Below are 13,279 nucleotides of genomic sequence, written 5' to 3'. Positions count from 1 at the left end.
GTACTGTTTGATGGTGTTACACGTGTTACTTTGTGGCGATGATATCAGAAAACCACTTCTGCAGTCTCGTCACTTCTGGAAGTCACCAGCATGAGCTTGACTGAACCGTTTACAAGAAGATGCAGTCGGTTTTCTACCCCAATTGGGTTCTTCAGCATGATAAGAACCAGTTCGCCTTCAGCAAGACTCACGCGTTTACATGCATAGGGCAACAGTTTGGTTTTCTGATGGGCATGTAAACACACTTAGTATGGGGGTTGCTGTAAAGTCACACAGAGACAATGGAGAGGAAAACCCTCCTTTAACAAGAAGAAACCTCAGCAGAACCTGGCTCAGTTAGGACCAGCCATCCGCCATGACTGACTGAGGTTTGAGAGGACAAAGCACACACACACACACACACACACACACACACACGCACGCACGCACGCACGCACGCACACACACACACACAAACCAAAATAACTGATAAACTGATCGCTCTCTGGTGGATTTTAATGCTACAAATTTAAATGCTGCCAAAAAATGTTGCTTTCTTTCCTTGTAGTTTCACTCCCTAGAAGGAGGAAGTAGATAGAAGTGACTTGAAACAGCACCAAGGACTTAGAAACGAATGTCTCAATCACAAACTTGTCTTTGGTTTTATTTTACTTTACAGTTAATTGAATCATCATGGTCACCATCAGTCCACCTGGTTATTGGGCAGCCCGGATTAACTAGAGAATAACTCGATTCTTCCCTATAAATGAATGGCTAGCAACAAATTTGTCTTATAGTCGTCTGTCTTCAGCTGTCAGGGGTCAGTGTCTTTATGAGTGCGCAGGCCTCTTAATTAAGTGTTTTCTGTCCGTCAGGTTTTCATCACCCTGTGGGTTAGTCATTATTCCCTTTAACTGTGTCAAATTGCATCTTAACTTTAAGGACAATATGCAGCACAAAGGCCTGAATTTGATATCCGTGAAAGAAGCAGCAGTCTAGCAGAACCCTGGAAGCCAGGTGAAGCTGCTGGGACTGGCTTTATGGCCTCGTGGCCCCCCGTGGCCCTGCTGGGTTTGTTTTAGCTTCAGTTTCAGACCTTGGCTCACCACATCTCTGCTGTGCTCCGCTCGTCCTCCCTCCGGTGTCCTGTAGTTCCCATGGCCTTGGACACCCTCCTCCCAGGCCTCGCCCTCAACCAGGAAGTGCCTTGGCTGTCACGCGTTGTGTGTGATTCTGAATGACAATGAAAGTCATGGAGTAAAAGTAAAAAACATCCCTTTACATTATTCTAGCTTTAGAGTCATGTTCCTGACCTTCTGATCCTGTCTGAAATGAAGATTAAATCATGATTGTCAGCCCTTAAAACAAAGCTAAAACTATTTCCTGAGACAAAATAACAAAGTTAAAACCAACATGTCTTTAGAATTCAGATTTAAAAATTATCGAAATTCTGACTAAAGCAATCCTTTAGATCTTGAACATACAAATTGTGATTTGATGATTCCTCTTTGTAAATTTTCATGTTTCTCAGCTTGTTACCAATGTGTCAGTAAAACCGTTTCAGCTCAATATTTCATGAGTGTCATCTGTCTCTGTTGTCATGTCATCAGTGAGGTCGGAGGTCAGGAAGTTTGGCCCTGAGGCAAATCCAGAGAGAGAGAGAGAGAGACGGGAACAAATAGAGATGCAAGGAAAATAGATGGATATAATAAAGATAAAATAGAGAAAATTAAAAACAAGCTGGAAAATACATTAACAAATTATGCTTTATTTATTATACTTCATTACATTTCTGATGTGATTGGACAATTTGCAGCAAAAATTTTCAAGTCATTGTTAAAGAATTCTGCCCAAAAGCATAGAGGAGTGTATACTACTGGGATACTCCAACTTCAGCAGCACACCTCCACCTTGGATGGGTCATTACTTCCACTGAGGCTACAGGTGTGGTTACACCTTCCAACAGCTTCTAATGTGTCAAACAATCAATAGACATATAAGAAAATTTGTACATGGAAATAAATAAAAAACGAATGCAGGCTCTCCTGTCTCATCTTGCCCTTTTCATTCATCTCGTTATGTCAACCAAAACATGGAGACTTGTGAACAGCCCACACAGCGCTGTCACTCTGAGGTTGACATTTCCCTCTGAGGTGCGTTCAGCCTGTTTTTACCTGATATACTCCCTCTGTGTACAGACACCGTAGAAGTGGCAGACGTGTGTGAGTCAATAAAGATTTCTTTGGAAACATAATTTATCTTTTTAATTTCAATTCATTTGTTATTTTCAAAGAGTTTGATAAGACTACAATCAATCACCAAATGTGTACTTCATGTCTGCGCTCTGGTTTTTATTTTTTCTGCAGGAGACTTGAGGGTTTTAGAGGAACCTGACTGGCAGAAGTGTGACAGGATAAAGAAGGCTCTCTCAGAAGGAGCAGGTGAGAGAACAAATTGACAATTTAGAAATTAACAGCAAGCAACTAATTTTCAAGTTCTGCAAACTCTTTGCATAATGACCCTTCTTAAAACAAGTGCTGACGTATTTTCATGGCTTAGACTTATTTTTAAGATTCAAGATAGTTTATTGTCATTGCACAGGTGTACAATGAAATTTACTTTATGCTCACTAAAGACAGCTCACGTAAGAGGTAGAAAAATATCAGTAAAATGAAATAACGAGGCTAAAATTGAAGTCCCACACACTCTCTTTCTCTTACACACACACACACACACACACACACACACACACACACACACACACACACACACACACACACACACACACACACACACACACACACACACACACACACACACACACACACAGAGACACACACACACACACACACACACACACACACACACACACACACACAGAGACACACACACACACACACACACACAAATTAGTAATGATTCTAAAAAATTATCTTTTTTTCAACTTTTTCTGTCTTACAGGACCGTTTCAAACTCATCTGGCATTTTTAGAAAGTTTTTGCAACACTTTTATTGTTTTTAATCATACAACACAAACACATTTTTTTTCTTAATTATAAAGACAAATTAGCGAGTTAGCTTGTTCTAATCGAGAGAAAATGTGCATGTCAGTAGTTAGATATTGTATTTCTTTAATATTTGAGGAAGCAAACATCCGATGTTCCTGTTCTTTCTCATTTTAAATTCCAACGTTTGCAAAACAGATGCCGCGTTCCAGCAGCTAAAGAGAAGAAGTCACAAAGAAGTTTCCTCATTTTTCGTCCTTCTTCTCTAAGATCGGTGTCATGGCTACTTATGGACAGACTCAGTACAGCCCGGCCCTCCAGCCTGCAGGACCATACACGCACTACACTCACCACACACAGGGCTACAGCGTGCCGTCTTATAGTAAGTACAAACACTAGTGACACATCAGCAAAATAAACCGCTGAAAAGCATAACATGTTTGCAAAGTGACTTGCAAGTACAATTCGATTACTTTTGTTATTTGGTGTAGCTTCTATTTTTTTAACAGCAAAAGTGGGAACAAAGAGGAGCGTGTCGGGTAACACGATCTGTGACATGTCGTGTAAAATATAATGAAGAATATGTTTTTACAGATTAGTGATACATAAAACCAGGGGCCAACTGGAGTTCCCCAAACACAAACTGTAGCTTTTGTTTTACTAGTTTAATTGGGTAAATAAAAAGAGGAAGGCGCTCTGAAAACTGGTTATGTTGAAGGCCAAAAGAATATTCTGCTGTTTTTCTCCCAGACATTAAGACAGAAGATGGCCTGAGTCACTCTCCGGGACAGACGGGACTACTGGGATACTCCAACTTCAGCAGCACACCTCCAAGTCAAAGCCTCTACAGCTACCCTCACCCACACGGTTAGTCGGAAAAAAGAAACAAAAACACTGTATGGACTCTGTTTAGGAACAAACAACAGACAGAGCTGCTGTGAAGCATCTTTAGCTGCAGGAGCATCCGTGCCCGCTGCTGTCCCCCTCGTATCTCCTCTACTTGTCGCCACACCTGTTCTCCATTAGCTGCGGTCTGGGCTCCTGGCGTCAAAAATCTCTTCACCCCCTCCTCCCCTTTTTTCTCAGGGTCAGGCCCTTTCTCCACTCAGACCAACAACGCAGCATGCAGTCGCTTGTTTCTGTTTCTCAGAAGAAGAAAAAAATAGGAAACGTGGACATAGAGGGAGAGAATAAAGCAGGGGAAAGGAATGAAATTAGACTATTTAGGTTGCAACAAGAATTTAGAAGAGAGGTTTTCTGATAAATGGATGCATAGGTGAAAATTTGTAATTCTTTTAGGGGGGGGGGGGGGGGGCAGCTTTCCATATGTTGGTGTGTTTCTGTGATTGAGTGCGAGTGACGGTGCTGAACGCATTCCTCAGTCGTCCGACGCCCAAAGCATGACTCGCTCAGTAAGACTTTATGGCTTTGAAACCGGCGTGAAATTGACCTTGTGTGTGACAGGGGAGAGGTTAAGGAGCGTTTTACGGAGGGGTGAGCAGGTTTGATGTTGCAGGCGCGGCTTGGTCCACTTCCACTGTGTGTGTGTGTGAAACACAGGAGAGACTCAGCTTACAAACAGAGAGAGTGTGGGCACTTATTGTGTTTTTAAATTCAGGTTTTTAGAAACAAAACGTTGTCCTTGGTGTAAATGTTCATTTTATATTCATCTATGTCCTAATGGAAGATTGGATAAATAAACTTTCTTCTTCAGTATTACACACAAAAAAAATTTGATTTTTATTTCAGATTTCTGCAACTGTGAACCAAACAATCTGTTTATTGATTATCTATTAATACAATTGGTTAAACTAAAATGACATTCTGAGCTTTTATTACAGATGTGCTTGTGGTCAAGTGATGCCATTTAAGCGCTCCAATGCATGAAACAACTTTGTTCACCTGCTTATTTCAGAGATTAAAGAGCAAGTCACCCCCATATCAACTTATTTTAGCTGATAAACTATGTAACTGAGTGTCTAATTGTGCTGTAGACACGCGTAGTCAATAATTTGGCACTTTAGTGCATCTTGGTTCAAATTAAAATATTCTGCTTAAAGCTGTCAGTGTTGTACCGTCTTCAGGTAAAAACTCTGCAACGCATTTGAATTTAAATCGGCCATTGTTACTGGCTAAGATGTATACTATGATATTAGCTGGTACATTATGATGTCACAATGTCGTTGTGAACCTGTGTGTGTGTGTGTGTGTGTGTGTGTGTGTGTGTGTGTGTGTGTGTGTGTGTGTGTGTGTGTGTGTGTGTGTGTGTGTGTGTGTGTGTGTGTGTGTGTGTGTGTGTGTGTGTGTGTGTGTGTGTGTGTGTGTGTGTGTGTATTTGTTAGCAGCTCCGCCCTTTCGGTCTGCCAGGCACCAGCGTTTGTTGCATTTTTCAAACAGCAAGTGGGAGTGTAGTAAGACTCTGGTAGGGGGTGACTTGCTCTTTAAAGAGCAGGTTCACTGAGAAACTTTTTTACTTGTTGTTTTTTAAATATGATTGGCCTCTGTTTCACATGCAGGCTGATTGTGAAAATAGTCTTCTACCCATACTTCCTCCATTAGCCACCGATAGAAAAGAGATGAGGAAACCCTCGGATTAGAAAAAGACAGAACCACGTCACACTGTAACATTTACATTCATGAAATCACCCATCTTAGCTTGTGACAAAAAAGACTGTTGTTGATGTAGCTTCCAGTAGAGAGCAGAACATGTCTTGGCTAGTAGAAGCTAACTGTTAGCATTAACAACTCCACCACACAGCAGAACTCCTTCAGGCTTGTGTTATTTGTGGAGATAAAACATCAAGCTGAGTCAGTGGTAGAGTTGCGTTGCTGTTAGCCAATCAGAGATTAGATGTCTGATTATTAAGAATATTAATGAGTATGACTCAAAATCCTGATGTTTTCTGCTCCCCTCCAGCTAATTTCTACTTCCTGAAGCAGGAGCGCCAGAGCTTTTTGCCTCAAAAAACCACTCACAAGGCATTCATTCATTCATAGACCACAGCAAATGTATCGAAATGAGTGAATGACAGCTTTAAACCCAGTTCTTCTATTCTCCATTTAAATTTGGACTTTGATAACATTTCTGGCTTTATAAACAGCTGTTTGATGGAAGTATTCTGGGCAAAACCCCTTAAAAGCGTTGTGACATTTACTGTGTACGTCACATTTAGCCCTTTCCCAGATGCACTCTGATTCCTAATCTGTGTTTCTTTTTTCATTCTCTTGAGGACAATTTTTGTTTTCCACTTTAAGAGAATATTCAGATGTGAGACATTACAAAGGAATGTAAATATTCATGTAAACTGGCTTTTGATGGAACCCTTTGACAAACTGCAAAGCTCCACGAGACCGCGCTTTGTTGGAGCGCCGCTGTCGGACCTACAAAGAGGTTTTAACAGAGTAATTAGAGTCTGAGAGACAGTGTTCCCAAACAAAATTAATTTGTTTGAACACGCTTCTGCATAAATCGCTGAATGCAAACTTCAAAGGGTAATAAATAGCCACAACGTTCAAATATTTGAAGGATTTAAGGATGTTTCTATGTCATCTATTACACTGCAGTGCACACAATATGCATGAACACATATGAGGGGAGACACGCAGAAACACACGCGCACACCACAAAAGTCTTCAAAAACCTCACTGTGCACTGTGTGCAGAACTTAAACCAAATGGTGTTTTTTGGTCATTCTGAAGGTCGTTGTTTTTTTCTGGAGAGGTTTTTTGTCATCTGTTGTGGCATGAAGAATAAAAAATGAGAGGAAATAGGAAACCAGAGGTGAAAAGATCAATAGATTTAATAGAAACCTGCAAAAAGAGTTTCTAAAATCTTAGTTCCGAGACGTTTTTAAGCCAGTAAACAAAAGGAAAGCCAACTATCATAAAGCAGACCAGTTATTCGACTACTGTTTGCTTATCTTGTTGCATTGAATGTGTAGCAAAATCCCAAAGTGGCTAAAGCATAGGCTAAAGAGATTTTGTGTTCTTTTGCACGTGGCCAAATTAAATCAGTATGTAAAAGCAGCTCTCATTGCATTTGACAGGATGTGCTGAAACCAAAGCTGCTTTAAGAGAGTTTATGACAGTCCTGTAATTGTTGCTGGATGTCAGCTAGTTGATCAAGGAAACTTGTATGAAAATGTCAGGATCTGTCAGTGGGACATCTCTGTTTGCAGCGAGGAACGCACCATGTTCTGGAGGAAGATTCATCTGGGTTCAGAACTGTGAACTTTGACCACTTCTGGTCACAAATCTCTGATGTGATCACTTCAGACATGTTTAAAGTTTTTCACTCCAGATTCAGAGGAACGCATCTGTGTTTCTTAGTGTTTCCTATTTGTTCCAGTAAGAAACACTGCGTGATGTTTTAGTCTCTTTCTTTTTTTAGACAAAAACATCCTTAAATTAATTATTTAATTGTGCTTTCACCCCCTGCTGTTGCAGAAAACCACGACGTTAAACTTGGTTGCATGTGAGCTGAGAGAAAATTAAGCCTCATAGAGGAGATTTATTGGACGACGTCATTAACGAACCGTCCGTCTGGAAGCTTTAACATTTCTGTTAATGAAACTCAACCCTTCTGGGATTTTTTTGTTTTTACCTGGAATTAGAAGCTGCACACAATGCACTATTTTTATTACCGTTACAAACGTATTTGTTCCTCTTTGGCTTGTTTCCAACATTCATGCAAATAACTTTTTCTAAGAACTTCTACCTAACTGGTAAAAAAACACTTTCTAATTCTCTGTACCTGCTTCAGGGTCACCGAGAGGCCAGCTTCTATCCCAGCAGGCATGTAAAAGCCTGGGTCCATCGCAAAGTAAACCCTGATTCAACTCTTCATGCCACCACTCTTAAAACCATCAAATAACCCAATGTGCATGCTTTTGGACCGCAAAAGGAAACTTTGGAGGAACATGCACACTCCCAAAATTGAGATTTGACCTTTTAACCTTTTTTCTGCAAGACAAAAGTAATGGCTAAACAGAAACAACACAAATAAAGTGACAATGCTGTGGTGGATGGAGATGACAGGCTTACAGGGAAATTTCCTTAATCAGATAAACAAATAGAGCTGACAGTAGGTTTCAGGTGAGGGGGTGGCTTGGAGGAAGACATTCCTGCCTTAGCTTGATCGTGTTAGAAGATTCCCACAGCAGGAGCTGCAGGAGCAGCAGACTTTCCCACCTGTATTGTCATGTCGGTCATAAATCCCACTCTAAGCTCCTGCAGCTCTGAGCTGTCAACCGAGGAAATAAGCAGAGTTTCACTGCTTCCTCCTCCACGTGGCTTCACAGGGCGGATCAGATGCAGATGAGATAGTCAAAAACGCAGCCGGTTTGTGACTTTTATCCCTTTCAACTTGCAAGTTTGAAAACCTTTTTGACCCATTTCCTTTTTGTGTTCTTTCCTAGGCGGTGGGATTTCTCCTGGAATTTTTCAAGGGACACACGCAATCTCGAGTTCAACCCCGTTCAACTCCACCCAACAAGTGAGTAGCATAACCTCAAATTTATAACAACAACCTTCATGGGGAATTTTAGACATATGTTCCACTTTAAAACCAAAGATATGATTCCTGACATTGTTGTCGGTCTTTTCAGGAGTTTTCTGCATATTCCAGCTACAGCCAGAGTCAGTACTCCCCATATTATAACTCGCATCACTACAACAGCCCCTACCTAACCAGCAGCAACATCAGTCCTGCAACAATCACAGCTCCGTTAACGTATCAGCACCCCGAGCACCCCATCATGATGCCCAGTCACAGCCCAGAGGCACAAACGGGTATTCCTTTAGCCATTTTTCTAGTCTAAAGCTGATTGGTTTTTGTTCTTCATCATAAGGTTTATTGATTTAAATCAGTTTATTTATTTTTTCCTGTGGCAAAAAAACATGTATGAGAGTTTCGAGTAAAACTTTCTCACAGAGATCTGCGTGTTTGTTGTTAGGGGATTACCACCCGCCTCCGAGCCCACCAACACCAGGTAAAGAGGAGGTGATCCCAGCACGAAGGGGATCCGATGGCAAGTTGAGAGGAAGGAAAAAGATTCTTGACCCAGCTCCTCCGCTGGACTCTGATATTGAGGTAAACACGCTCTCTCACACAACGCTGAAAAATTATCAGCATTTCTCTACGGTATTTATCTTCTTCCCTCCTCATACACATAAACTGTCATATGGTTAACATCACACGTCTGTTATGTCTCCACAGCGCGTGTTTATCTGGGATCTGGATGAAACCATCATTATTTTCCATTCGCTCCTCACGGGGACTTTCTCCTCACGATTTGGAAAGGTATGATTAAATGATGTTTGACCTTGTTGTTTAGCATAAATGGTGTTTTCATCAAAGCAGCTTGCGCATGCAAAACCTTGCAGTAAACACGGGTCCTACAGTTAAATAAGTCTTTTGTCTTTGCAGTCATCTATCTGCTTGAATAAAAGTTAAAGTCCATGACCTTTGGGTCACATCTTCGAACATTTTCACACGCTGGCCATGTTTTGCCTCCTATGCTCGTGTTTCTTTTCATAAAGCACCCTGGTTGTTTGGCTGCCCCGGCAACCTGCAGCGTGACTGACAGCCCGCAGGAACATTACATACGAGACAGGCAGCTGACAAGCAGCAGACAGTGGTGCACTTCTTGTGCTCTGGCCAAGGCGCCGTGTTTTGAATTCTCACGATCCCTCCGTGGGTTGACACAAGGCCGATGGGAGTTTGGGAGCAGCTTCGCTGGTCGGCTCGGCCCCTGGAAAGTTTTGCTTGCTGTTGTTTCTTTTTTCTTTTCCCTTCCATTTCTCTTTTTTGTCTGCCACGGAGAAAAAAAAAATACAGAAGATGAGAGTTGGGCCTTGTGGGTTTGTTGAAAAGTGACTCATGTGCCAAAAATGCTTCCCACCACTCAGCTGGACAGACGCTGACATCAAAACTTAGACATGCAGCTTAGGAATTAAACGAATGACAACAGAATAACAGATTTACAGTCCAGTGCAATAAGAGGGCTCACAAGCTAGCAACTTTTGTTTTTTGTTTCCCCGCATTTAATAATGGCAACCGATTTATTTTGCTGGTGGCAGTTGGAGGGACCTGTGGCACCAGTGTTTGGCAACATTGCTTCTGTTCTGTTGGCTACAATGAAGCTCATCACCATCCATGTGTGTGTGTTTGTTGTAAAGCACCTTGGGGGGTTGTAGAACCCTATAAGGCACTTCATAAACATAAGCCTTTTAAATACAGGCCCATTTTAGGGTTAGGCCTGTGAAATTGTAACTCAATGGAATCCTCCTGCCCTTCGATGACTCAGCAGAGTTTGCATGGAAACCAAAGGTAGGCGCACTCAAGCAAGATCAGGTCCAATCTTGAAAACCTGGGAAGGGGGGAGGGCAGAATATAGGCATGGAGCTGGGCGTGTGGGCCTCAGGGTTAGGGCCAGGGTCTAGGACCAGAGTCATGCTGTCAGGGCAAGGGTCCATCATCCCAGCTTTGAGTCGCTCCAGAACAAGAAATGGCAAGGGTTTCTTTGTGGTTGTGGGATGCACGCGCTTTCGTAAGTAGGGGAAGTGATTGGCTAGTTGGGGCTAGGTCCTAGTTAGGGTTAGGGGTTAGGGTTCATTCACTCCACCAACAACTTTTAATATTAACGAATTCTTGGATCTACAAGGTAAAAACTGTATAACACGGTGAACACGAGGATTAGACCCACTCCTCCAATATCATCTCATCACTTTTCTCATTTGTCATGCAGCTCGGCAGCAGGTCCACTATGTGAATTTTCTTCCTCCAGCTGCATTTCATATAAAGTAAATCAGAAGAGTAAAGGTGAGGTGTGATATTTCATGTTAAAATAAAAAAGGGCTTTGTTTGCCTCTGTGTGTGGTATCAGCTCTCGCCTGAAGAGAAAGACGACATCCTTTATACATATTTCCCATCACCCTTCATTGATCCTATTGAACCTTTGCCCTTTGTCTCCAATTACCTCCTATTTTAGAAAAGGGATGTGTTTTAATTGCCCTTCTTGAGTCATCAAGCCCTTTTTTTCTCGCTGTGAGCCAAGAAAAAGCCCCTGCTTGTCATTTCAGATGCATTAATAAGACGTTCACCCTTGGCTGACACTTCTCTCCTTTGACTGTCTTGCTGCCAGTGCTGCTTTAAAACAATGCACCACACATACCTGCACGCACACCTACTTTTGTCATCTCAAACGACAACATGCCCGTGCTGTTTTGCAGCCTGGCAGCCTACGTTATGATTCAAAGGTTTCATTTTAAAATGTCATTTTTGGCATTAACTGGAGCTGTTTGTAATAGAAAACCAGCCTGTTTGCAGGGTGAAAAGTAAATAAAGTAATCAAGGTGGTAATACTCAAGATGCTGAATCTGGCTAACGCCGTACCTGCTCTTGAGGTATCAACTGAGGGCGACTTCCTCTTGCTGCAGATCTGCTGGAGTGCAGCCAGTTAAAACAACAGCAGGTTTTTAATGTCTTGCTAAGAATGGACCTGATGTATCTTCAAATGTGCCAGTTGGTTGTTTGTGAACATTTTTACTTTTCTAGCTTTAGACAAGACATGACATCCTGCAGCCACTGTGTGAGTGAGGAGAGGTGTCTTTCCATTAGAGTGAAATAGCACGGCGGAGCAGAACCAGGGCAAATAATAAAAAAATAAATATTTTGCTAGCATTAAGATTTAGTTGATTTTCAATGACTTCAATATAGACTCTTCAATGCATGCATTTGTAACTGAGTTCAAAGCTAGATGGACGCCTCTAGCTGTTTTAGTTTATTTGTCAGTTGGTCCATTAAATGGGTGAAACAAAAATAACAACACGATTCCAAAAGACGTGTTGGAATTGAGCAGAACTGCAGTCGTTTAAACTCTCCAACGACCGAACCGCTAATACTGTTCCAAACGTTTCTGCAGACTTTAATCTGACACTCAGTTGTAAATCAAATCAATTCAAATTAACTGAGTGGAACCTGGAAAGGTTTCAGCCGAGGAGAGACGGGAACTCTCGCCAGACTGAACGCAGCCAGAAAATCGATAATAAAGATAAAAAATGTGGCAGCGAGTTTGACTGACAGCAACACATTCACACTTAACCTCCTACTGAAACCTAGTTATGTCAGTCAGGCTGATGAGCAGGAAGCTGTTACAAAAAATAAATAAAAAAGCAGACAGCTGCAATGACATGCAGACAGGAGGAATGATGTTCAAGACTTCGGTTTAACTGATTATTATTATTATTGTGAATACCAAACGTATTAAGTCTGAACTCATATTTTTTACTTTTGATTCAACCCGCTGCCCTGTTTTGTCAGTGGTTTCAATAATCAGCGTCTTAGCTGAACTTGTCTGGGGTCAAAAATGTCTGTGGTAAGAAACATCGTTCAGTAAAATACTAAAGAAACTGACCAAAAGGTGAAAATCAGAGGTTCACAAACACACACGACACACTAATCCACCAGGAGACTAATTGTTGTTTTCAGAGTGCCACTTTGATTTGAGCGTTGCTTCATAGACGGATGAAATATCAATAGTATTAAATGTCCCCCATTTTTGCTGTTCACCAGGACTCTTCAAAGGCAGTGTCTCTGGGTTTGTGGATGGAAGAAATGATCTTCAATCTGGCCGACTCGAGACTCTTCTTCAACGACCTGGAGGTGAGTTCTTAAACATGCTGGCTGGTTTGTTATCTGTTTATTTCTTATAGCAGTCATTAAGCTGGGAATAGTAAATATCTACTTTTCAATAACTGTGAGGCTTTTTCCAGTAAGCTGGAAAAAATTGCAGCTCTGAGTTGGCGTAACCAGGAAGCCTCCTCTGACACAGCTTATCCAGATGTTTGACATTTTGGTTTGTTTGTTTTTTACTTGTATTGGTAGAAATCCCCTCATCTATCCACTGTGATTTCTTTCTAGAGCAGCTTTGAAACAGTTTCCCCTCATGGAGTCAGGGGCCCAATGGGTGGCCTGGGGGGCATGGCCACCCCTGGAAAGTTATTGGCCACCCCACTGGCCCCTCCCTCCAGGGAAGACCACCCCCTTAATAGGTCACATTTATGTTCACACAAACCATATATTCATCTTCTTTAATGGAGACATACATGTTAAAGCCAATGACGAATAAAATTTTGATAAATGATTTCTTTCATAAAAAACAATTTTAATAAATATTTATGTCACTGAGGCTCACCATCAAAAAAGTATAAATCCTCAATGGTCTTTCGGGATATTTTTGTTGAAATAAAAAATGTTTAAACAGTTTTAAAAAACAATGAAACAATAACAAAAA

The 13,279-nt window shown here is 41.5% G+C and overlaps 1 protein-coding gene across 2 annotated transcripts in view; it reads left to right on the top strand.

Annotated features, from left to right (window-relative positions):
- The window catches only part of eya2 (EYA transcriptional coactivator and phosphatase 2), a 32,500-nt gene that overhangs the window by 7,241 nt on the left and 11,980 nt on the right, over positions 1 to 13,279 (top strand). Inside the window, exons 2-9 of one of the 2 annotated variants that reach the window (XM_015959218.3) lie at positions 2,346 to 2,420; positions 3,255 to 3,366; positions 3,735 to 3,851; positions 8,402 to 8,478; positions 8,591 to 8,774; positions 8,939 to 9,075; positions 9,202 to 9,285; positions 12,559 to 12,648. In XM_015959218.3, the coding sequence (XP_015814704.1) occupies positions 3,264 to 3,366; positions 3,735 to 3,851; positions 8,402 to 8,478; positions 8,591 to 8,774; positions 8,939 to 9,075; positions 9,202 to 9,285; positions 12,559 to 12,648 (792 nt within the window). In that variant the 5' untranslated portion in view covers positions 2,346 to 2,420; positions 3,255 to 3,263. Of the gene's footprint in view, positions 1 to 2,345; positions 2,421 to 3,182; positions 3,367 to 3,734; positions 3,852 to 8,401; positions 8,479 to 8,590; positions 8,775 to 8,938; positions 9,076 to 9,201; positions 9,286 to 12,558; positions 12,649 to 13,279 lie in introns of both variants that reach the window. The other variant, XM_015959217.3, reaches the window with a different exon arrangement.

This window comes from Nothobranchius furzeri, chromosome 3, assembly GCF_043380555.1.
Source record: "Nothobranchius furzeri strain GRZ-AD chromosome 3, NfurGRZ-RIMD1, whole genome shotgun sequence".
Classification (NCBI taxonomy): Eukaryota; Metazoa; Chordata; class Actinopteri; order Cyprinodontiformes; family Nothobranchiidae; genus Nothobranchius; species Nothobranchius furzeri.
This window is presented reverse-complemented; position numbering and strand designations above follow the sequence as displayed.